This window comes from Erpetoichthys calabaricus, chromosome 3, assembly GCF_900747795.2.
Source record: "Erpetoichthys calabaricus chromosome 3, fErpCal1.3, whole genome shotgun sequence".
Taxonomy (NCBI): domain Eukaryota; kingdom Metazoa; phylum Chordata; class Cladistia; order Polypteriformes; family Polypteridae; genus Erpetoichthys; species Erpetoichthys calabaricus.
In genome coordinates this window covers 86,379,662-86,404,242 of record NC_041396.2, presented here as the reverse complement: position 1 = coordinate 86,404,242, position 24,581 = coordinate 86,379,662, and the positions used below count along the sequence as shown (strand labels likewise).

Here is a 24,581-nt window from a genome sequence, read left to right as displayed (position 1 = left end):
TATTAAATTAAAGATTGATAATAATGCAGGTAAAAACAGACAATAACTTTATATAATGTTAACGTTTACCCCCCGGGGTGGAATTGAAGAGTCGCATAGTTTGGGGGAGGAACGATCTTCTCAGTCTGTCAGTGGAGCAGGACAGTGACAGCAGTCTGTCGCTGAAGCTGCTCTTCTGTCTGGAGATGACACTGTTTAGTGGATGCAGTGGATTTTCCATAATTGATAGAAGCCTGCTTGGCGCCCGTCACTCTGCCACAGATGTCAAACTGTCTAGCTCCATGCCAACAACAGAGCCTGCCTTCCTCACCAGTTTGTGCAGGCGTGAGGCGTCTTTCTTCTTAATGCTGCCTCCCTAGCACACCACCGCGTAGAAGAGGGCGCTCGCCACAACCATCTGATAGAACATCTGCAGCATCTTATTGCAGATGTTGAAGGACGCCAGCCTTCTAAGGAAGTATAACCAGCTCTGTCCTTTCTTACACAGAGCATCAGTATTGGCAGTCCAGTCTAATTTATCATCCAGCTGCACTCCCAGGTATTTACAGGTCTGCACCATCTGCACACAGTCACCTCTGATGATCACGGGGTCCATGAGGGGTCTGTGCCTACTAAAATCCACCACCAGCCCCTTGGTTTTGCTGGTGTTCAGGTGTAGGTGGTTTGAGTCGCACCATTTCACAAAGTCATTGATTAGGTCCCTTTACTCCTCCTGCCCACTCCTGATGCAACCCACGATAGCAGTGTCATCAGCGAACTTTTGCATGTGGCAGGACTCCGAGTTGTGTTGGAAGTCCGATGTATATAGGCTGAACAGGATCAGAGAAAGTACAGTCCCTTGTGGCGCTCCTGTGTTGCTGACCACAATGTCAAACGTGCAGTTCCCAAGGTGCACATACTGAGGTCTGTCTTTAAGATAGTCCACGATCCATGCCACCAGGTATGAATCTACTCCCATCTCTGTCAGCTTGTCCCTAAGGAGCAGAGGTTGGATTGTGTTGAAGGCACTAGAGAAGTCTAGAAACATAATTCTTACAGCACCACTGCCTCTGTCCAAGTGGGAGAGGGATCGATGTAGCATATAGATGATGGCATCCTCCACTCCCACCTTCTCCTGATATGCAAACTGCAGAGGGTCGAGGGCGTGTTGAACCTGTGGCCTCAGGTGGTGAAGCAGCAGCCTCTCCATGGTCTTCATCACATGTGATGTCAGAGCAACAGGCCGGAAGTCATTCAGCTCACTAGGACGTGATACCTTTGGGACTGGGGTGATGCAAGATATTTTCCAAAGCTTCGGGACTCTCCCCTGTTCCAGGCTCAGGTTGAAGATGCGCTGTAGAGGACCCCCCAGCTCCGATGCACAGACCTTCAGCAGTCATGGCGATACTCCATCTGGACCCGCTGCTTTGCTGGCACGAAGTCTCCTCAGCTCTCTGATCACTTGCGCTGTTGTAATTATGGGTGGGGATGTCTCTCCTATGCTGGTATCAGCAGAAGGATGTGTGGAGGGTGCAGTACTCCGAGGTGAGAGTAAGAGTGGGTTAGGGTGGTCAAACCTGTTAAAGAAGTTGTTCATTTGGTTTGCTTTCTTCACATCTCTCTCGATGGTGGTACCCCGCTCCGAGTTGCAGCCAGTGATGATCTTCATCCCATCCCACACTTCCTTCATGCTGTTATTCTGCAACTTCTGCTCCAGCTTTCTCCTGTACTGCTCCTTCACCGCCCTGAGCTGGACTCGGAGTTCCTTCTGCATGCGCTTGAACTCATGCTGATCACTGCCTTTAAAAGCCCTTTTCTTCTGGTTCAAAAGGCCCTTGATGTCACTTGTAATCCATGACTTGTTGTTAGCATAGCAGCGTACAGTTCTTACTGGAAGTACAATGTCCATACAGAAGTTGATGTAGTCAGTAGTGCAGTCAACAACTTCCTCAGTGTTCTCACTATGTGATCCCTGCAGGATATCCCAGTCTGTAGTTCCAAAACATTCTCTCAGAGCCTTCTCAGCCTCTGGGATCCACTTCCTGAATGATCGTGTGGTTGTAGGTAGGACCCTCACTTTTGGTTTGTAGTGAGGCTGAAGCAGAATCAGGTTATGATCTGCTTTCCCAAGCGCAGGCAGCAGGGTGGCGCTGTATGTGTCTTTAACGTTTGCATACAGTAAATCAATAGTCTTATTTCCCCGGGTGTTACAGACCACATACTGGGATAAGGCAGGTAATGTTTTGTCCAGCGTCACATGGTTAAAGTCTCCAGCGATTAGCACAAGCGCCTCAGGGTGCTGCGTTTGTAACTTAGCAACAGCAGAATGGATGATGTCACTCGCTGTCTCCACGTCTGCCCGAGGAGGGATGTACACAATGACAACAATGACGTGTCCAAACTCTCTGGGCAAGTAATAGGGACACAAACTTACGGCCAACAGTTCGATGTCCCTGCAGCAAGTGGAGACTTTGACATTAACATGTCCAGAGTTACACCACCGTGTATTAACATAGAGAGCGAGTCCTCCTCCTTTGTGCTTCCCGCAGGTACTTGCATCTCTGTCCGCTCTAACTGTGCTAAACCCGGGTAGCTCCACGTTAGCATCTGGGATGGTGGTAGTAGCCACGTTTCGCAAAAACACAACAAACTGCATTCTCTGTAGGTTCTGACATTTTTCACCAGCACAGCCAGTTCGTCGATCTTATTTGAGATTGAGTTCAAATTCCCCAGAATAACAGAAGGCACCGAAGGCTTAAAACGCCACTTTCTCGCAAGCTGCCTCATTTTTAGCTTAGTGCCAGCTCTGCTGCCACGATACCACCTTCTTACCTCGTCGGGTAAATAGGGAACCACACCGATACTGGCATTTGTTCTCAGCGCTCGAAGTTGAGTACTTGAATAGACAAGTCTCGGCGTGTAAAAATCCATGCCCACGTTGTAAAAGTAAGTGTGTCCAGGGAACAAATCCACATAAAATAAAGTGATAGGAGTGATCAATAAATAAAAATAGAAAAATAAAAGTAGAAAAGTACACATACACATACAGTCATACATGGAGCTGCTGAAAAGGCTGCCACTCTCGGCGGTGCCGGAACTAACATTTTATGGTCTAAACTGGAGTTAACACATGATTGTCTTTGGGAATTCAGTAATGATACTTAATTGGCTTTGACTGTGATGCATATACAGTATAAACCCTCCACCCATGAAGATGTTGAAGGTGAGTTGCAATCATGGGTAAGACTAAGGAGCTTTCACCAAAGCTGAGAGTGGAAATTATTTCATTGCACTTGAAGGACATCAGGTATAAGAAGATCTCTCAAAAACTGAACATACCAAGAGGCACCATTGGGAGCATTTTAAGGTTTAAAACTTATGGCACATCTGCAAACCTGACTTGCCGAGGAAGAAAGCCTAAAATTTCATCAGGAACACTCAACAACTTAGTCTCAACAACTAAGAAAAATCCCTGTGATACTGCAGAACACCTACAGGATGACCTGACGAAGACTGGGACAAGTTCTTCAGTGGCAACTGTAAGATGAGCACTAAATAAACAAGGACTTAATGGCCACATTCCAAGACGCACTCCACTCCTGACCACAAAGAACATCAAAGGTCGACTAGAATATGACAGGAAAATTTGGATAGGCTTGCAGAGTTTTGGGAAACAGTACTTTGAAACTAAACTGGAACTGTTTGGACACACAGACCAGCAGTATGACTGTGATGAGGAAGGCCAAGCTTATGTTCAAAAGATTACCATCCCCACAGTCAAGCATGGAGGTAGGTCATTGATGATGTGGGAATATTTTTCAGCTGCAGGAACTGGCAATGCTGACTGTGCAATTGGTATCACGGATTCCCAGAAATACCTGGCTAATTTAAAGAGGAATTTGATGCCTTCTTTTCAGAAATCGAATCTTGATGATCATTGGACTTTCCAGCAAGACAATAATCCCAAGCGCACCACCAAGTTAACCAAAGTTTGGTTGAGAAATAGATGAAAATCTTTCATATTGAAAATCTTTGGTGGGATTTAAAGAAGGCAGTTGCAGCACAAAAGCCATCAAACATCATTGAGCTGGAGGCTTTTGCACGTGAAGAATGGGCAAAGATTCCAAAAGAGAGGTGTAAGATGGTTGTCACCACTTATTGAAAATAGTTATCAGAAGTTATAAAGGCTAAAGGATGCTCCACAATGTACTGAAGCTCAGGGTTGAATAATAGTTCACCTGCACATTTATGAAAAAAGTTAAATTTTTCATTTGAATTCAAACTTATGTCAATTTATGTTCTCAAAATTACTCTAAAAATGTGTCAATAAATATTTTTTGTTATTTAATGAGGCTTTGTCATATATGTTCATTAACCTTGCTTCATAACACACTATAATGCCTTTTGAGGTGAGGGGGTTGAATATTTCTGAATGTGACTGTAATTAGGAAAGATCTAGATGCTCTGTTATAGTTTTTCCTCATTTGTAAGATGTTAGAATACAAACACACAGTAAGTAATCACCATCAATACTAGGTAAAACCGGAGTCCAATTCCTTGTATGTGTACATATACTTGGCCAATAAAGCTGATTCTGATTCTGATTCTGATCAGTAAATTATCTTCGAATTGGCTGAACTGCTTTTTAAACATCCATACAAACTGGAGAAGTAATTAAACAGGCCAACAACAACAAAGTGCAATTCCGCAGAAAATATGGGAGAAACTATTTAGGTAGTCCATTGACAAAAACAAGCACATGCAGTAGAAATTTTAAATTAAAAAATAAGTCATTGAAAGTATTTTAGACATTGAAGTAAAATGAATAGTGGTGTGTGGGACTTCAAAGTAAACAAAACCTCAATGACCACTCATAGAAAAATGAGACACTATCGGTCAGCTCCACTTAGCTCTGCTACTTTAGAGCTTTCAGTTAAGACTGAATAAAGTAAGTAGATAGATAGATAGATAGATAGATTTATTGATTCATTCATTCATTCATTATTAATCCCCAAGGGGAAATTCACATACTCCAGCAGCAGCATACTGATAAAAACTATATTAATTAAAGAGTGATAAAAACACAGTGCAAGTTAAACAGTGCAAGGTGGAGAGTGCAAGGCAGGTATAACAGTCAATAACATTGTATAATGTTACCGTTTACATCCCGTGGAATTGAAGAGTCCCATAGTGTGGGGGAGGAACGATCTCCTCAGTCTGTCAGTAGAGCAGGACAGTGACAACAGTCTGTTGCTGAAGCTGTTCCTCTGTCTGGAGATGATACTGTTCAGTGGATTCTCCATGATTGACAGGAGCCTGCTCAGCGCCCGTCGCTCTGCCACAGATGTCAAACTGTCCAGCTCCGTGCCTACAATAGAGCCTACCTTCCTCACCAGTTTGTCCAGGCGTGAGGCGTCCCACTTCTTTATGCTGCCTCCCCAGCACACCACCGTGTAGAAGAGGGCGCTCGCCACAACCGTCTGATAGAACATCTGCAGCATCTTATTGCAGATGTTGAAGGACGCCAGCCTTCTAAGGAAGTATAGTCGGCTCTGTCCTCTCTTGCACAGAGCATCAGTATTGGCATTCCAGTCCAGTTTATCATCCAGCTGCACTCCCAGGTGTTTATAGGTCTCCACTCTCTGCTCACAGTCACCTCTGATAATCACGGGGTCCGTGAGGGGCCTGGGCCTCCTAAAATCCACCACCAGCTCTTTGGTTTTGCTGTTGTTCAGTTGTAGAGTGGTTTGAGTTGCACCATTTAATAAAGTCCTTGATTAGGTTTCTACTAGGGGGCTTCGCTCGCCAACCCACATTTGCTTTTTTTGTCTTTGAATTGTTGGTATTTCATTAGTTTCACTGTTATTTCTGAACTTCTGTAAAAACAATATTTGGTATCTTTCGAGTCCCAATGTGCTGAATCTTTTAAATGAGGTCCGTTTGACTTTCTTTTTGGAGACGTGCCTGCTTGGTTTGCGGCATTTTAGACGCGCGTTGTAGGCGCCTGCGTTCATTGATTTTATCCAGGCTTGCCCGTTTTTGTATCTCTGTCACTCAAGCTCTTTCGTTTTGAACCCGTGCCTGCTTCGCTTCCTCAGTTTGAGATTGGCGTTGTAGGCGTCTATGTTCATTGTATCTGTCCATGCGGGCTCGTTTCTGTAGCTGTGTTAGTTGAGCTGTTCGGTTTTGTAGCCGAGTCAGTTTTGTTTCCGCGGTTTCAGACGCGCGTTGTAGGCGCCTACGTTTATTGTTTTTTTCCCTGCGGGATCGTCTTTGTAGTTCCGTTACTCATTTTTGACCCGTGATCGTGACTCCATTACTTGTCCGTTGTTTACCGTTAGTAATATGGGTAAGTAATATGGATGATTGCACTTACTGTTAATATGGAGCGTTTTCTGTGGTTGTACTGTTAATAATGCACCACTGTAATGAGATTCACCTATGCTGTATAGTTTGTACGTGTGAGGATGACGTACGTTTATTACGGATCATTTGTTTATTCGTATTACCCATCAGGTGTTGCGCCTTGTTATCTGTGGTTGTACTGTTAATATTGTATTCCTGTAATGTGATTCAAATATGTTGTTTTGTCCATATTTGTGGGGTTTCTGTATGATGTTGGGTGTTTGCTTGCGGTTTTTTAGAAGTGCGTGGATTCTGCTGTGTAGTGTGGACGTTTATTTCAGTTGCGCGTTGTATGCGAATGCGCCTTTCGTAGTATCTGGTCATTTCCGTACTACAATTCGCTTTCCGTACTATCTCGTGCTTGATTTGTGAACCTTTGTGGAGTCCGTAGTCTGTCCCGTTTCACTCGGGGGTAATGTGATTCAAATATGTTGTTCTGTTTGTATTTGTGTTGTTTCTGTATGATGTCGGGTCTTTGCTTGCGGTTTTATAGAAGTGCGTGTATTCTGCTGTGTAGTGTGGACGTTTATTTCAGTTGCGCGTTGTAGGCGAATGCGCCTTTCGTAGTATCTGGCGATTTCTGTACTACAATTCGCTTTCCCGTTTCACTCTGGGGTGGGGGGGATGAGTCCTCTTTTTTGTGTGGCGGTGTCGTTGCCTATGGGCGCGTTGCCTCATTTGTTATTTATGTTAGTGGAGCTGTTTCGTTTTTGAGCCATAACTCCTTCGTTCTCGGTGGATCGCACGTTAGTTGAGCTGTGTCATCTTTGAGCCATGACTCCTGCGTTCTCGGTGGATCGCGCGGTTTCGTTTTTGAGTTTGAGCCGTGACTGTAGGCGCCTGCGCACTATGTCTCCTGTGTCCACGGGAATGTACCTGCGTCCATATCCGGTTTACCATTCTCGGTTAGTAATATGGATACTTCTCCTCCTGCCCACTCCTGATGCAGCCCACGATAGCAGTGTCGTCACCGAACTTTTGCACATGGCAGGACTCAGAGTTCTATTGGATGTCCGATGTATATAGGCTGAACAGGACCGGAGAAAGTACAGTCCCCTGCGGCGCTCCTGTGTTGCTGACCACAATGTCAGACCTGCAGTTCCCGAGACGCACATACTGAAGTCTGTCTGTAAGATAGTCCACGATCCATGCCACCAGGTATGAATCTACTCCCATCTCTGTCAGGTTGTCACTAAGGAGCCGAGGTTGGATGGTGTTGAAGGCACATAATTCTTACTGCACCACTACCTCTGTCCCAAGTGGGAGAGGGATCGGTGTAGCATGTAGATGATGGCATCCTCCGCTCCCACCTTCTCCTGGTATGCAAACTGCAGAGGGTCGAGGGCGTGTTGAACCTGTGGCCTCAGGTGGTGAAGCAGCAGCCATTCCATGGTCTTCATCACATGTGATGTCAGGGTGACAGGCCTGAAGTCATTCAGCTCACTAGGATGTGATACCTTTGGAACTGGGGTCATGCAAGACGTTTTCCAAAGCCTCGGGACTCTCCCCTGTTCCAGCCTCAGGTTGAAGATGCGCTGTAGAGGACTCCCCAGCTCCAACGCACAGGCCTTCAACAGTCGTGGCGATACTCCATCTGGACCCACTGCTTTGCTGGCACGAAGTCTCCTCAGCTCTCTGCTTACCTGGGGTGCTGTAATTGTGGGTGGGAGAAAACTCTCTCCTATGCTGGTATCAGCAGAAAGATGGGTGGAGGATGCAGTACTCTGAGGTGAGAGTGGGTTAGGGTGGTCAAACCTGCTAAAAAAGTTGTTCATCTGGTTTGCTTTCTCCATGTCTCTCTCGATGGAGGCACCCCGCTTCTAGCTGCAGCCAGTGTGATCTTCATCCCATCCTACACTTCCTTCATGCTGTTATCCTCAACTTTGCTCCAGCTTCCTCCTGTACTGCTCCTTCGCCACCCTGAGCTGGACTCGGAGTTTCTTCTGCACTCGCTTCAGCTCATGCTGATAACCGCCTTTAAAAGCCCTTTTCTTCTGGTTCAAAAGGCCCTTGATGTCACTTGTAATCCATAGCTTGTTGTTAGCATAGCAGCGTACTTTTCTTACTGGAACTACAATGACCATACAGAGGTTGATATAGTCAGTAGTGCAGTCAACAACCTCCTCAATGTTCTCACTATATGATCCCTGCAGGATATCCCAGTCCGTAGTTCCAAAGCAGTCTCTCAGAGCCTGCTCTGCCTCAGGGGACAACTTCCTGAATGAGGGTGTGGTTGTAGGTAGCTCCCTCACTCTTGGTTTGTTGTGAGGCTGAAGCAGAATCAGGTTATGATCTGCTTTCCCAAGCGCAAGCAGCGGGGTGGCACTGTATGCGTCCTTAACGTTTGCATACAGTAGGTCAATAGTCCTATTTCCCTGTGTGTTACAATCCACATACTGGGAGAAGGCAGGTAATGTTTTGTCCAGCGTCACATGGTTAAAATCTCCAGAGATTAGCATAAGCGCCTCGGGGTGCTGTGTTTGTAGTTTAGCAACATCGGAGTGGATGATGTCACCCGCTGTCTCCACGTCTGTACGAGGAGGGATGTAAACAATAAAAACAATGATGTGTCCAAACTCTCTAGGCAAGTAATAGGGACGCAGACTTACAGCCAACAGTTCGATGTCCCTGCAGCAAGTGGAGATTTTGATGTTTACATTTTCAGGGTTGTACCACCTTGTGTTCACATAGAGAGCGAGTCCTCCTCCTTTCCGCTTCCTGCAGGTATTTGCGTCTCTGTCAACTCTACCTGTGCTAAACCCGGGTAGCTCCACGTTAGCATCTAGGATGCTAGTTGTTAGTCACGCTTCACAAAAACACAACAGACTGCATTCTCTGTAGGTCCTGACATTTTTCACCATCACAGCCAGTTCCTCAATCTTATTTGGTAGTGAGTTCACATTTCCCAGGATCACAGAAGGCACCGAAGGCTTGTATCATCACTTCCTCACTAGCTGCTTAGCCTTTAGCTTAGCGCCGGCTCTGCTGCATGATATGGCCTAAGTATCCCCTAAAGATTGTATTGGAGGTCTAATATACTGTATACAATCATCAGGTCTCTGAATTTACTGTTTCCATTATGAAATCATTGAAAATATATATATATATATATATATATATATATATATATCTATATATATATATATATATATATATATATATTGCAGGCCCTGAACTGAACAGTCTTCATCTGGACATATATTTATAAAAAATATCATTTTCTAGAGTTGTGGAGGTACACTTAACTGTAAGTTACTATTTAAGGTGAAAGTTAGTGGTGGCCCTTTTTTTTTGATCAGAACCTGCAAAAAAAAGTTTCATGTCGATGGACAATGCAGAGATTTTCTGATAGGCCGAAGCAAGTGTATTTGTTTTGAAAAGTGCCAGGAAGATGTTTTGGTTTGATACAGTATACCAATTTGATGTGGGACAGTATATGAAAGTACCAAGTATGAAAAAAACTCCTAATTAGCATATTGTCATCTCTATCTTTGAAGGCTTCTAGCTGAGGAGGAGGAGAAGCTGAAGCAGTTGATGCTGATGAAGGAAGAACAGGAGGAATATATCCTAAAAACTCAGCGTGAGAAGCAAGAGTTGAAACAGGAGATGGAAACCAAAACCAGAGCTCTGGAGGAAGCTCAGCGGCAGCTAGAGGAAGTGAGAGTGAACAGACAGAGAGTCGACATGGATGTCATGGTGAGAAAGTCCTCAACACAGAAGAGTCCTCAGTTGCCATACCATATGCTCACAGAAGTAGCTTCTCAAATAAATTCATACTCTAGCTCAATAATGGGCACTGTCGGTTCTGGAGAGCTGCAGTGGCTACAGGTTTTCATTCCAACCCAGTTGCTTAGTTAGAAACCAATCCTTGCAAATCTCAGACCTTATTTAATGTTATGGCTAGTTAGTCCGCAATGTAAGGTTCTAATATCGTAGGTTTTTTCCTTTCCAAGGATATCATCCAAATGATTTGAAGCCTAAATAGTATAATTTTCAGTCTGTCACATTTTTCTATTGTTTTATTAAATCAAACAGTGCATGATGAACACACACAGATGTAAATGGAAACAAGTCAGATGGAAAACTGCTAGCTCCTTTGTCATTTACATCTTGCTGCTAATAAGGAGCCATTAAAACACAGAATGCAGCTGTTTAAAATTGAAATAAGCAAATAATGGTGAGGAACCTTAACAAGCAAGACCCCTAAAATGAAGCATCAAAATGTCACTTAACAATAAGTGCTTCATCAGCAGTAATTGACCTCTCATTAAGAAACTGTGCTGGAACAAAAACCTGTAGTCACTGCGGCTCTCCAGGACCGACATTGCCCACCCCTGCTCTAGCTTTACCTTATAAAAGCTGACACCTTCACTGTTTTATAATGTGCAACTTTTACCTCTTCCCTTATGTCTTCCTACTTTGTTGTTTTTTATTTTTTCTGTTGCTGTTCTGCACCTGTACCCAGGCTGCCCAGAGGAAACTTCGCCAAGCCAGTACCAACGTCAAACACTGGAATGTGCAAATGAACAGACTAATGCACCCCATAGGCCCAGGAGGTAAGCATGTTACAAAATCATAAGAATATAAGCATTTCCCATTAAAAGAAATGATACACAAAGTCTACAACTTTGTCTCAGATACAGCACCATCATTCAATGTGGAGTACTAGGCTCTCTTGCATCCTACATTTGCTAGTGTGCATGTTTATGTTGTGCTTGCACTATATTCTTAAAGTGATGGATTAGTTCAAATGGACATGACTAAGTGCAAATATAAAGGTAAACTCAGTCTTGCTTTCTGGAAAACGTCATGTGAATTAGAATTACAGTACAAGAGTGAACGCTGCTTGAGAAGCCACTGCTTCTTTTGGGTGTACATGAATGCTTGAGTGGAATAATAGAGAACAGGAGAATGGGGAGTCACAGGCTTGATATCCTATAGTATTTCAGAGGCATAAATGCTGAAAATATGACAAACTCGTAAAAGAAAAAAGCTGATTTTAGAAACTGAAGTATGCCCATGTAAATCTCCTTTCTTTATTTATCCAAAGTGGAAAAATGCAGTTGGTCATATGTAAAGACAAATTAAGTACAGACCAAGTAGGCATTGTTACAGAGCAGGGAGCGTATAGCCTAGGTGAGTGCTGCAAAGTCTTTCATGAATTCTACACATCCATGTCATACAGTCACACCAGTAATAAGTAAGGGTCCTCATGAAGATATTACTTATGCAGGGCATATTAGATGTAGTTAAATGACTAAATGATTGAGGTTGCATGGGTTCTCCCTTAAATCATTTACTTTTTGATTGGGATGCAGCCAAATTTGTATAAGGACTCCCCTGATATGGTCATGAATGAATGGACCTGACAAAGGCTATCTTTAAACATAATAATAATAATTCTACGATAAAAAAGAATATATGTTCCTTTTTGTTTTTTAGTTCAAGAAATGAGAAACGTATTCAAGTTAGAACCAGATGCTGAATGGGTCACATTCATTCACACCTGAACTATTTACAACATCCAGCTTAAGTAAATGCCAGTCTTTGGACTCAAGGTGCAGGGGCATAACTTTAATTTAAAATGTAGTAGAGACCCATGTTTGTGTAGTTAAGTGGGTGTTTATGAAGGTTTCATTGAGAAAATGGACATGACTTTATGTTGATTGGATATTGTTTGGGACTTTATCCACTTCAATAGAAGCTGTCAATCCTATGAAATTGAAGTAAAAGGTGGGGACATGTTCCACCTTCTTGGAAAGTTAGATGAAGAAAGTCTAAAGAAAAATCTAAAATATTGTGAATATGAGAAGGATGTGCACGTAGAAGTGAGTCCCGATTAGAGATTGGGCCTGCAGGGTTGTAACACTAAAGCTAGATGCTACGCACATAAAAATACATGCATGAATTTAGTACTTCCAGGGATATGGCATTACAGAATAATTTGTGGAGCAGAATTTAAACAAAAGTGGCACCATTTTTGACAGAGGCCATCTTCTGTTCATTGATTTACTTTGCTGTACTGACTGCATGCAGTTGATAAATACTGCATTTAGATTTAAGCTGCTAGTACAGGAAAACCCATAAACCAAACAATGTTCATGTAGGTTAATAACCAGACTCTTCCTCTTTGACTGTGTTTTTTATATGCTTTCATGAAAAATAAAAAAGGAACTAGTCACTCAGATGTGATTGTTTTTTTGCTAGAAAGCAGAGAGGGAGTACAGCAGTGTGGAGACTGGGTTAGTTTAACAAGGAAATGCACTATTAATTGTTGACTGAAAATTACATGGAGCATTTCATACTATTACCAGTATTACAATAAGTTTACAAAACATTTCGGCCAGTATTTATTTTATCCATTACCTGTCACATTAAGCACTATTGCCAGGTCCTCTGTATTTCAAATCATGCTGCCTGTATTTCCTGTAGAGCACTGGCATAGCTAGTGAGGGGTGGAGGGGGCAGTCCGCACTGGGCAACACTTTTTTATGGGTGGTATTTTTTAATAAACTTTAGTACTATACTTTTTAGACTTTTTTGACAATTTTGTTTGATAGGGTTTTGGCAAGCTAATGTGTGTTATCTATGTCAAAATGACACCATTTGTAATGTTTAAAAACTGTTACAAAAACGTAGGTTGCAAAGTCACATTTTACAAATGCAAATCTTGACCATTTTGCCAACTTACTCTGACTGAAGACTCTCTCCATTGACTTATTCCAACCGAAAGGGACGAACCCTTCAATCTCATTATTAATATTTTATTATTCTCTCAGTCTCAAGATGAAGCAAACAAAAGAGTGCTGTCCTGCTTTTAGAAAAAAGAAAAAGGTGAGGGAAGATGTATTAAAAAAGAATGGAGGGATATTATTGAAATACCTCAATCATAATTAATAATTAAAAACACAGTTAAAATTTCAATCATTTTCATGTTTTGTATATATATTCTGTTTTATTTCATAAGGGGGCTGGGGAGTGTCAAACTCAAAGATTGTTCCGGGTGTCACAAACTCGACCAAGAGCCATAGTAAGGTTTGGGACAGCCACCTGTATATTATTTTCCTGGCTGCAAAATTAAAATAAGTGATAGAACTGATGTGCATAAATCAGAGTCTAACTGAGACTAAGACTAACCGAGGGGATAGGGGAAAGGTGGAGGCTTTTAAAGGCCAGTGTAGGAAGTGACATCAAAAGGGCCGGGACCAAAAGGATCTTCATCCATAGGCTCAGACCCAGAAATAACATCAAGGGGGCCGGGAACCAGAAAGGTCTTCATCCACAGGTTTAGATCCGGAAGTGACGTCAACAGGGTCAGGCAGAGTTTCCCGTGAACGGTCTGCAGAAATGCAAGAAAAAGAATCAGTGCACTCTGCCACATCCCGGTCTGATTTGGAATTGCCCTCATTCAAGCCCTTTAGCTGCCTCCCATGCACACATGTGTGACACGGGCGATAAAAACTCTACTGACTCCGCTGCTATAGAGCCTTTCATAGTTAAAAGTGCCACAGAGCTGTATACAAATCCAATTAATCTATTGTATTTAAATTTATTTGTCTTTATTTTATACTGAGCCTATCAAAAAATGAACGGTTACAAACTACAGTACTTTAAAAAATCAAGTCAGACAACCCTTTTTACATAGTTCATTTCATATTGATCTCTACAACAAAATGCTTTAATAATCATATTTGTTAGTCTTCATCTTTACAGTGCCTTTAACAGGTGACCATTATTAGCACATTTAATTAGTTTACGTCATGTATATCTGATAGAATTTTATATAAAAAAAAATCCTCCAAAATTTCACTACTTAAATTGTTAATATTCTGTGAGGCTTTGGGGAATATTCACTTCCATACATGATTTTCTGGACCTCTCAAGTAATATACCTTAAAAAAAGAAAACTCTTTTAAATTCAGACTTTTACTGGCCAGTCTCCATTTTAAATCTAAATACCAAGATTTTGGCAGAAGTACTCACTAGTTGCCCAGAAATCATTCTTTACGTTACCTTTTACAGTGGACATTGTCTAAAAATGCTTTACAAAATCAGTCATGCAGTTTTTATTTTATAAAGAACACTTCATACTATGCACAAGCATAACCTACTAGAAAAAATCAGTCAGTCTGCATTGTATATAATGCATTCTTAGTTAAAACTACTAAAATGTGCTTTATACAACAGTCAACCAGATTTCGCTTTATACCGTATAACCCCTTTCTTTGAACCTGTCCATTGTTCTGCCTATTGGGAAAACTGCAAGCCAAAAGTTTTGGCAGCTAGGTGTTGGGCCAGAGGGTGAAAAGTCAAAACAGAAAAAGTGATCAAATAGCCAGGAAGTCAAAGAAAAATGTGATTGTCAAAAGTCCATATGGAATGCAAAAAATTTAAAAAAGAGATTCACGATTGCTCTAATTCTTGAAATCAACAAGAAACGCTAATAGTCTTTTTTTTGTTTTGTTTTTTTTTCTTACTTCCGATCACCATGTAGTAGCACTGGTATGTCGTGTCCACTCAAAAATATACAAAATGGTAGGAGCCACAGTTTGAAACAACAAACAGAATGGTGATACAGTAATACCAAAAATATGACGTTAAACGATAATGATGGTGCAGTGGTAGCTCTGCTGCCTCATAGTATTGAGACCTGGGTTCATGTCCCGAGTCCTCCCTGTTTGGGGTTTGCTTGTTTTCCCAGTGTCTGTGTGGGCTGGTTTTGGGTGCTCTCATTGTCCATAAACATGCATGTTAGGTGAATTGGTGATGTTAAATTGGCCTTAGTGTGTGTCTGGTGTATGGGTGTTGTGGCAAGCAGCCTGGACACAAACAGACGGACATCAATTTGTCACCCAGCACACGTTTATTTACAGTATGCACAATATTTTAAAGCACAAACCCAGTGCCTCCAGCACCAATCCCCCAAAGTCCAGGCCTCTCTCTCCAGTGCCTGCCTTCTTCAGGCCACCTCCACTCCTCTCCAACAGGACTCTTGTCCACCTCCGCTCGACTCCAGTCCCTGTCTGAAGGGAGGCGGCCCCTTTTATGCACACCCGGATGGGCTCCAGGTGCTTCCCGACACTTCTCCATCAATACTTCCCTGTGTGGCGGAAGTGTCGGCTGCGCACCCAGAAGGACTCCAGGTGTCCCCGTTCTTCTTCCCCCCAGCACTTCCGGATGTGGCAGAAGTGCTGAGGTCCAGGGCTATCTAGGCACCGGGGCGCCCCCTGGCGGTGACCACAGGCCCCTACAGGGTTGGGCTTCCAAGCCCTGCACCCGTGGTCCCCAACACAACCAGGGCGGTCGCCCCCTCGTGGTCTGGAGGAAGCGCAAGCCTTCCTGCGGTCCTCTCAGGCATCCCGGCTGGGTACTACCCCCAGCGGCCTGCCACAGTGTGTGTGTGTTCACCCTGAGATGGACTTGCACCCTGTTCGGGGTTTGTTCCTGTCTTGCGTCTATGCTAGCTGAGTAAGGCTCAAGACCAACCAACCCCAAACACAACTCTGATCTGGATTAAGTGGGATCGAAAGTTACATAATATAACAATAATAATGATCTAAAAGCTAAGTTATCCCCAAAAATATACAAAGAATCGAAATCTGAATATTCCAAAACTCCCAAATAATAATAACATACAACAGGGTATGTTAAAAATCCCTTAAGTTTAGTCTTTATTTTACATTGCAGCATTTGGAGTAGTAAATCTCCTTACATAGTGCAATGTAATGTCTTTGGGTAATCCTACATACTGTACATATATACATTTCTATGTGCATCTCAGGCTGCAAAACCCACAAATCAGAATACACATACATACACACACATGCCCACATACATACTTATATAAGGTCAATTTTAACTCACCTGTTAGGTTAAGATATGGGAGGAAAACATACAGACACCATTCACACATTGGCTGAGATTTCAGAATGGATGCTGCCTCTGAAGATATGAAGAGACTGGTATCTGGTTTTAAGCTCTCATGTAGACGATGAGTAATAACACCCTGTATTGACTTTCCCAGTAGGACTAAGATTTTTTTTTTGTTTTGTGAACCACTACTTCTCTGAGTTTGCAGACTCACTTTCAACTCGCCCTGTCTGTTATGAACAATAGGTTCTGCTGTGATTGCAGGAAAGCTTAGTCAGTGGCACAACATGGCATTGTCCCCTCACTAAAACCATTGTTTAGATGTCAGTAAAGGGGCAGAGCTTGAGAAAGTTTTTTTTTGCTTTTGACTTACCTAAAATTGTATTTCAAAGAATTCTGCTCTTCTAAGACTAATCTGGAGCCAAATTTATTTCCAGAGGTTGTGGCTGAACTGTTACTGTTACTCTGAAAGTTAACAAACAATATACAGGGGGTCCTCGAGTTACAACGTCTCAACATAAGACGTTTCGAGTTTACAATGCTCACTCCCATAAAAACTTTGATGTGAGTGTTTCAACTTATGCCATTAGAGTCATACTTACAGACTATGTGGTCGAACTAGTTTGGTTGTGTGCAGCGGAAGTGTTCCATTTGTGTTACTTTGTTTGGCGACTTTGTGGCCCTTATCATGGCTCCTAAATGAAAGTCAGAGTCTTCAGATGGTAGTGCTTCGAAGAAGAGGAAAGCCATCACGATGGAAGTGAAATTAGACATTGTAAAGAGATCAGAAGAAATAAATGTAAGGAATATTTTTTACACTCATTTTTGTCATTTTTTCTGTTACTACAGTACAGTGTACAGTACAGTATATTTATGTCCTATTCCTTTTTCTGTGGCTTAGTTGTGTTGTTATGTTCTAGATTATGATTTTGCAAATGTGTTAGGATAGGTAAGTGACTTAGGCTAGGGAGTGTTTCAACTTACACCAAAATTCGGGTTACATCACTGTTGTAGGAACAAAACTGTGTTGTAACCCGAGGACCCCCTGTAAAAGATTTTTTCTTCTCTTCAATCAATTAGACAGATATTCACAGAACACGTAGGTTTTCAATTGCTTCTTTAATACATTGAGGGAGTCAGCAGTACGGATGGAGGTGGGTAGCCCATTCCACCGGTTCAGAACTACACAGGAAGAGAGTCTGGATTGAGACTTGATACCACGCAGAGATGGCATCACCAGACGCCGTTTACTGGCAGACCTGAATGGGCGAGAAAAAGCGCAGCAACTCACCAGTGTCTCCATATATGCAGGTGCTGACCTATTGATGACTCTGGAGACAAGATTCAGGAATTTGAACTTAATGTGTGCTGCTACATGGAGGCAATGTAGCTACTTGAAGAGAGGAGTCACATATGCCCGTCTCATCTGGTTAAATACAAGACAGGCCACTGCATTGTGAACCATCTGCCGTGGCTTGATAGCACATGCGGGTACTACTGCCAAAGTGAGTTGCAGTAGTCCAGCCTCAACAAGACCAGAGCCTGAACCAGAAATTGTGTTGCGTACTCTGTCAGATAAGGCCTGATCTTGCGGATGTTGTACAGCGTGAACCTGCATGAACGAGAAATAGTAGAAATGTGGTCAGAAAAAGATAGCTGCTCATCAATTACCACCCCAAGGTTGTATATAGATTTGGCAGGTATTAGTGACAGTGAAACAGGCTGGCTACCTGGGATCACAAGAAGCTCATTTTTTTTCCAGGTTGAGCAATATGCACTAATACAGTCACAGTCCTATAAAAATAGGTACACACACTCCTACGTAAATAGCCTCTGATTCATACAAACACTGGTGCACATTTATATATAACAATGCATACACAAAGGTAGACACCTGCATACAGTATATATATATATATATATATATATATATATATTGAACAAGTAAACATTCATGTTACATGCATATGCATATGTACAATAATGGATATACAGAAACATTGATTATCATACACAGGCTGTGATAAAGTCTCACTTACACAAGTACACACACACATATACAGTATATACCCAAACATTTAGATAAATGGACATACACACTTACACAGTCATATACAAAGTTCAATGTACAATCCTACATAGATATAAACAAACAGTAACGCACATTCAAACACAGATATACTGTTTACAGTATGTACATTTTTTTAAAATATTGAAAACAGCACAGATAGTGGGAGATGATGTAGTCATGCCAGTGAAGAAACAAGGGAGCCGATAGAGTGTAGAATGCCCCTTATGGGTGTAGGAAGCCCTTAAAGGGTGATATTCAGGAGTACCCGCACAAGTTAGATGTGATGTGAGCAGAAGTTCCATGTTCCTCAGGCAGACTAAGGGTAGGTAACTCAGCATGTTATAGAAATACCTGACCCTCTGTTAGTAATGAATGGAAGGTCACAAAGGAAAGACGACAGGTTGGACATATCCTGACCACAGTTGGGTGGGGAGGTTTTAGGGTGTTGTAATCACATTGTCTCAAAAATAAAGAAATGGGACAATGTTGCCTTTTTAAAACATCCATTACATAGCTACAGATGCCCCTCTAAAGAAGAGACTGGCAACATGGATGTTCGAGTACATGGGAGACCTGGCCATAACCTACTAGCAATCCTGGACATGTAAATGTCAAAATCTCCACTTGCTGCAGGGACATCGAACTGTTGGCCATAAGTCTGCGTTCCTATTACTTGCTCAGAGAGTTTGGACACGTTATTGTTTACATCCCTCCTCGTGCGGACGTGGAGATAGCGGGTGACATTATCTACTCTGCTGTTGCTAAACTACAAACACAGCACCCTGAGGCGCTTGTGCTAATCGCTGGAGACTTTAACCATGTGACACTGGACAAAACATTACCTGCCTTCTCCCAGTATGTGGATTGTAACACCCGGGGAAATAGGATTATTGACCTACTGCATGCAAACGTTAAGGATGCATACAGCGCCACCCCGCTGCCTGCACTTGGGAAAGCAGATTATAACCTGGTTCTGCTTCAGCCTCACTACAAACCAAGAGTGAGGGAGCTACCTACAACCACACACTCATTCAGGAAGTGGTCCCCTGAGGCAGAGCATGCTCTGAGAGACTGCTTTGGAACTACAGTCTGGGATATCCTGCAGGGATCACATAGTGAGAACATTGAGGAGGTTGGGCTAGAAGAAGTTGAAGCTGTAGTCCCATCTTCTCACTTTGTTCCTTTACTTTTATTATAAGGGTGTGTAAGTCCTCTTCATTTTCCGCTATCTGTGTGGTATCATCCACATATCAACGGTTGTTGATGTTTCTTCCATCAGTTTTAAATTCATGTTCATCTTCTTCTAGCCCAGCTTCTCTCATTATAGGTTAAGCATATAATTTGAATAGATATTGCAACTGTATGCAACATTGTCTTAACTCCCTTGCTGATTTGGAACTAGTCGTTTTCTCCATCCTCAGTTAGTTGCTTCTTGCCTAGTGTTAGGTTCTGTATGAGGACAACAAGAGGTTCAGGTATAGCCATTTTCTTGAGGATGTTACATAATCTGATGTGATCATGCAATCAAAAGCCTTGCTGTAATCAATGAAGCACATATTAACTTCCTTCTGTTATTCCTTGGCATTTTCAATTAACCAGCGTGCATCAGAAATGATTATCTCTTATGCCTTGGCTTTTCCTAAATCCAGCATGAATATCTGGAAATTCTGTGTGATAATGTGCATACTCTTATATCTCCCTCTTTTAGCACTGGTATATAGAGTGACCTTTTCCAGTATGTTATCTCAATGCTTAACAAAAAGCAAGTACATTTGCATAGCATTAGAAGAGAAAAACTACAAGACAGCTTTAATGACTTTTTGACTATAATTTTAGTTTTTTGGTGTTTTGACCCTTTGCCTGTGATTTTTGCCTGTCCCTTTTTGGCAATTTTGTTTTCTGGTCACAACTCCTGGCCTCTGGAGAGGGATCAGCTGGTAAGAGGAAGAGAAGCTAGCATCCATGGAAAGACAGAGAGGGAGTGACAGTTGGAAAGAAAAGAAGGGAGTGTAGCAGTACATTTCAGTTACTTCATCTGGTAGAAAGGGTTCAGCATCTTCACTGTAAAGCCCAAAAAGACAGCAAATGTGTTGTTTTGTTCTTTGGTTAGCCAGTATATTGTTTTGGCCCCCAACTTTACAATTTTGTTAATTAAAGCACTATATGTATTTATTGTTTGACCAGCTTAATGTTATTCTTGGTGCAGAAGTCTACTACGAGGATCCCTTACCATCAAAACAAATACATAACAATGTGCAGATATACAAGCACACACTCATACTCTAATCTTCCCATTCCATCTCTGGCACACATTATACGAATACAAAATGTACAGGGTGGTCCAGATCTAATTATGCAATTATTGCATTGCATTAAAAGTTGCATAGTTAGATCTGGACCACCCTATATACACCCAGGTTGTAGCATGCTCTGTGTCCAGTCTTGCTGAAAAGTTTTTACTTGTCATCAACTATGTGATGGATAAAGACTTGAAGGAGCTAGTTATACTGTTTGGCTTCCTTCTCACAATTCACAGATGTCCATATTAGGTTAATTTGCAACACCACCTTTATATAGCAAACAGCATACACACATTAATACAGGCCCCTCAACACACAGATACACAATCTACATCATATATAGGGTGTGTTCTATGGTGAACTGCTATCTCATCCAGGGTCGGTTCCATCCTTGCACATGTTGCTCCTGAAACTGTCTTCACTCCCTGTGTCTCTGCAAATGGGCTCAGAAAATCAATGAATGATAAGTTTTCAAATGCAAATGCAAGCACACACACTTATACTTACGCACAACTACACACATGTATGCAATTACACACTAACAACACCCACACAAAAGCAACCTCATGCACTCATAAACCATCCTTACTCCCCCCACCATACACACACGTACAAAGATACGCTAACAGCACAATTTCCCACATCTCTAGGGATTTCTGTGTAAATACAGCAGAGGCAGAAGGTGAACTAGGCGTCACTGCCTAAGGATGACAATGGAGCCTCCGGTAGTGGAGAGACAGGATGGGGTGGGCCTGGGGGGTGTCATTGTATCCTATATCATTGTGTTCACAAAATGGCAATAACTGCTCAAAACACACAAAAATACACCTTTTCCTTTCTGTGCTAAAAAACAAGAGTTATGTGGTCAAATTAATTTTCCACTGAATGGTATATTCAGAAATAATATGACACATATTATTTATTTTTTGCCTACAGAAATAAATGAATCCTAGTTATTTATACATTTACCATTGGAAACAATAAAAGGTGTTATTTTTCATTTTTTTCTTCTTGTGTTTAAATATGCATTTCATATGGACACAGCACACTGGGGTGGGCCCAGGATATTTATATTTTTGACTGGAGAAATCTGGCACAGAGTGAATGTTCTAGGGAGCAGGTGCCACTTTGCGGCACAGACAGTTAATGTCGCTTCCAGGGAACACCCAATTTTATTCTGGTTGCTTCTATGTATTTTATTCCTTCTATTTATTTTCTTCTCTTCTTTTTTACTTAATATAGACAAGAAGTCCCCAAGCATTGGAAGTTTTCGTGTCCCCATGCAGAAAGACCCTGGGCTGAAGCTACGTCAGAAATCCCAGGAAAATGAGAGTGAGAGCAAGGAAAACATAGTGCGTGAGGTGGCTCGGCGCTTCTCCCAAGCATCAGAGGAGGTAATGGACACAAACTAAGACAAAGAAATAAACGTCCAGGACCTTTGAGTCTCGACACCCTAAAACTTCTCATGAGATCCCTCTGGACTGGCCTTTCATCTGGCCGCAGGACTGCACCCTCCATAGAGCCTCCACTGAGCATTTTGAAATCAACATGAAGAACATACTTGGGGAGATCTCTTTTTACTCTGGGGGCTCACTTTACCAGATATTGTGGTGTACATGTTTATTCATCTGAAGCAGGGGTTCTACACCAGAAGCCCATTTCTCCAATACATTTACGTACAGATGTTTTTCTAGAGGAGACTTTTACTATTCCCACCATTTTATGTGGACAGGTATCAGCACAGCAAGAAAAGAAGCAAACATCAGTGATGTGCAAATACACAAATCATATAAGCCTCTGTCACAATGTTTAAATTTCCATTATGTTCTTATAAAAAAGACAACAGACGCTACACACCTTAATGTCTGCCTTTCTGTCTATAGATTTCTTATCCTCCTGCAAAAGTGACATTGTCAGTAGTCTTTAAGGTCAATTGTGGGATAGGGTGGGACTGAATTGGGTTGAGTAAAAGGAAGTCTTTTGGTACATAGAGTTGGGGGGTTTGACAAAACTCATCCCTTTCCACATCCCCTCATGAGTAGGTCAGTATATAATTGATTCCTGGGCATGCTTATACCAACATGCTGTCATTTAGCTGAGAGAACTATAACTTATTATGGAAGTGGGGTGCATTAAGAGTTAGTGACAGGGTCAAAATTTCCCTGATCATCCGCTCCACAGGAATTTCTGCCCCAGACCGATTCTAAAATGTTAATCCGGCACTAGAAGGTGCATTCTTAAATATGAGAGAATAGACTTCAGCAGAAAACTAGTTGTAAGGTTGGTGGCAATATTCCTAAGGCAAAACTGGTGTAGAGATGGAGGCAAAATTAGAACATGCTTTTGGAGTTGGGAATCAGGACAGTGCCATGGTTGAGCATATTCCTGTAAAAGTGTCTTGAGCCATTAACAGCTGATTTATTTTTCAGATGGAATAAGAGAGAACGGATTTGCTATTATTAGAAATGGCATGCATAGTGATACAGGTAGTTGACTAAATAAGCAATGTTACTTTGCCGTTACCCAAAACAATGTTCAATGTGTACTCTCACTTAAGATGATCTGTTTGGTAATTCCTACCTGAGCAATTCCCATACAGTGTTACAATTTATTTAAACATTGCTAAATCTAGACAAACTAAATTCTCATTGGGCTTCATTTCCACAGGAATGTGTGAAGATGGCTACGCTGAGCCAAACGTGTAGTTCATGTTTGGGAGAACTTATAAAAACTAGAATGCTTGCTGACATACTCTGGTTGATGAGATATAAGCCTTAAACAGTATCAATGTCAGTGAGCAGTGCCATAATGTATATAGAGTGGAACTTGTCAGTCCAAGAATGAGCACACAATTCCAGTAGAAGAGAACAGGGAAGATGGAATGAGGGTTGCACAGTTATGGCATAGGTTCACCCATAGTGAGTGCCAGGTTTGCTAGGCTAAATAATTTGTTCTTCACAGCATGTTAGAGAAATGCAGACATTAAAAAGTTGTCCCAGCCAGGGTCAGATCCTCCTGTTTTGTTTCCCATACTGGTAGGATAAATCCCCACACCCTTTCACTCCTAAATTGGATTAAGTATATCAGAAGATGGGTGATTCTGCTGGCTGAGGATTTCTTTATGGTTAGGGATGTGTCAAAATCTTCTTTGCCATTGTGAGTTGTGACATAAAGAGCTTAGACTGAGTGCAAGTGTGCTTGTGAACTGACTGATTTTCAACAGCTTATACATATGACAGATGTGAGTGCAGGCATCAAGGAATCAACGTCGCAACCAGGGATTCAAACAAGGTATTAGTTAAGGCCAAGATGGTGTTGAGGAGATTAAGAGAGAATGGAACCAGGGTAAAAAAAAACTGACTAGTGGAAGTCTACTGCATTTTACAGAACATACAGCACCTGTCACCATGGGCAATTCATAAGGTGCTTGACAATGTGATATCAACATGATGGTGCAAGACAAAGCAACAGAATACAATGTGTATAAAGGTGCAAATGACTGTACTTGATAAAAAAGGCCAGAGGAGAATGAGTGCAAGTGTGAGATGTCCTACTTGACCATTTCAGATAGCGATACAATTCATGTGTTAACAGGCCTAATCTCTATCCCAGATGACTAAACTGTACATGTTAAGTGGGGCATTGGTGCCCATGACCTTGAACTGGATTAAGCAAAACCAATCATGGATGGATGAACATAGCAGTATGTGCATAAAAGTGCCCAGTAATAGGCTGGCATCCCATTCAGGGCTGTCTCCTACCTAATGCCTCATCCTTCCAAGTCTCCCTGCATCCCTGTAATGGAAAAGACAATTTCAGAAAATGACTGACTAAATAGCTGTCATTGAGTATTAACAAATGTGGCCACCTCAGTGCAGAAAGATCACAGCAAGTCTGGCAGGAAGTTGAGGCACCAGCACGAGGCATCTTTCAAAGCAGGAAAGCAGCTGATAAGA

The 24,581-nt window shown here is 42.0% G+C and overlaps 1 protein-coding gene across 1 annotated transcript in view; it reads left to right on the top strand.

The window, feature by feature from the left end:
- LOC114648165 (differentially expressed in FDCP 6 homolog) overlaps positions 1-24,130 on the top strand; it is a 133,574-nt gene extending 109,444 nt beyond the window's left edge. Inside the window, exons 9-11 of the mRNA XM_028797037.2 lie at positions 9,882-10,080; positions 10,850-10,940; positions 21,868-24,130. Of these exons, the coding sequence (XP_028652870.1) occupies positions 9,882-10,080; positions 10,850-10,940; positions 21,868-22,037 (460 nt within the window). The 3' untranslated portion in view covers positions 22,038-24,130. The remainder of the gene's footprint in view (positions 1-9,881; positions 10,081-10,849; positions 10,941-21,867) is intronic.
- The last annotated feature ends 451 nt before the right edge of the window (positions 24,131-24,581 follow it).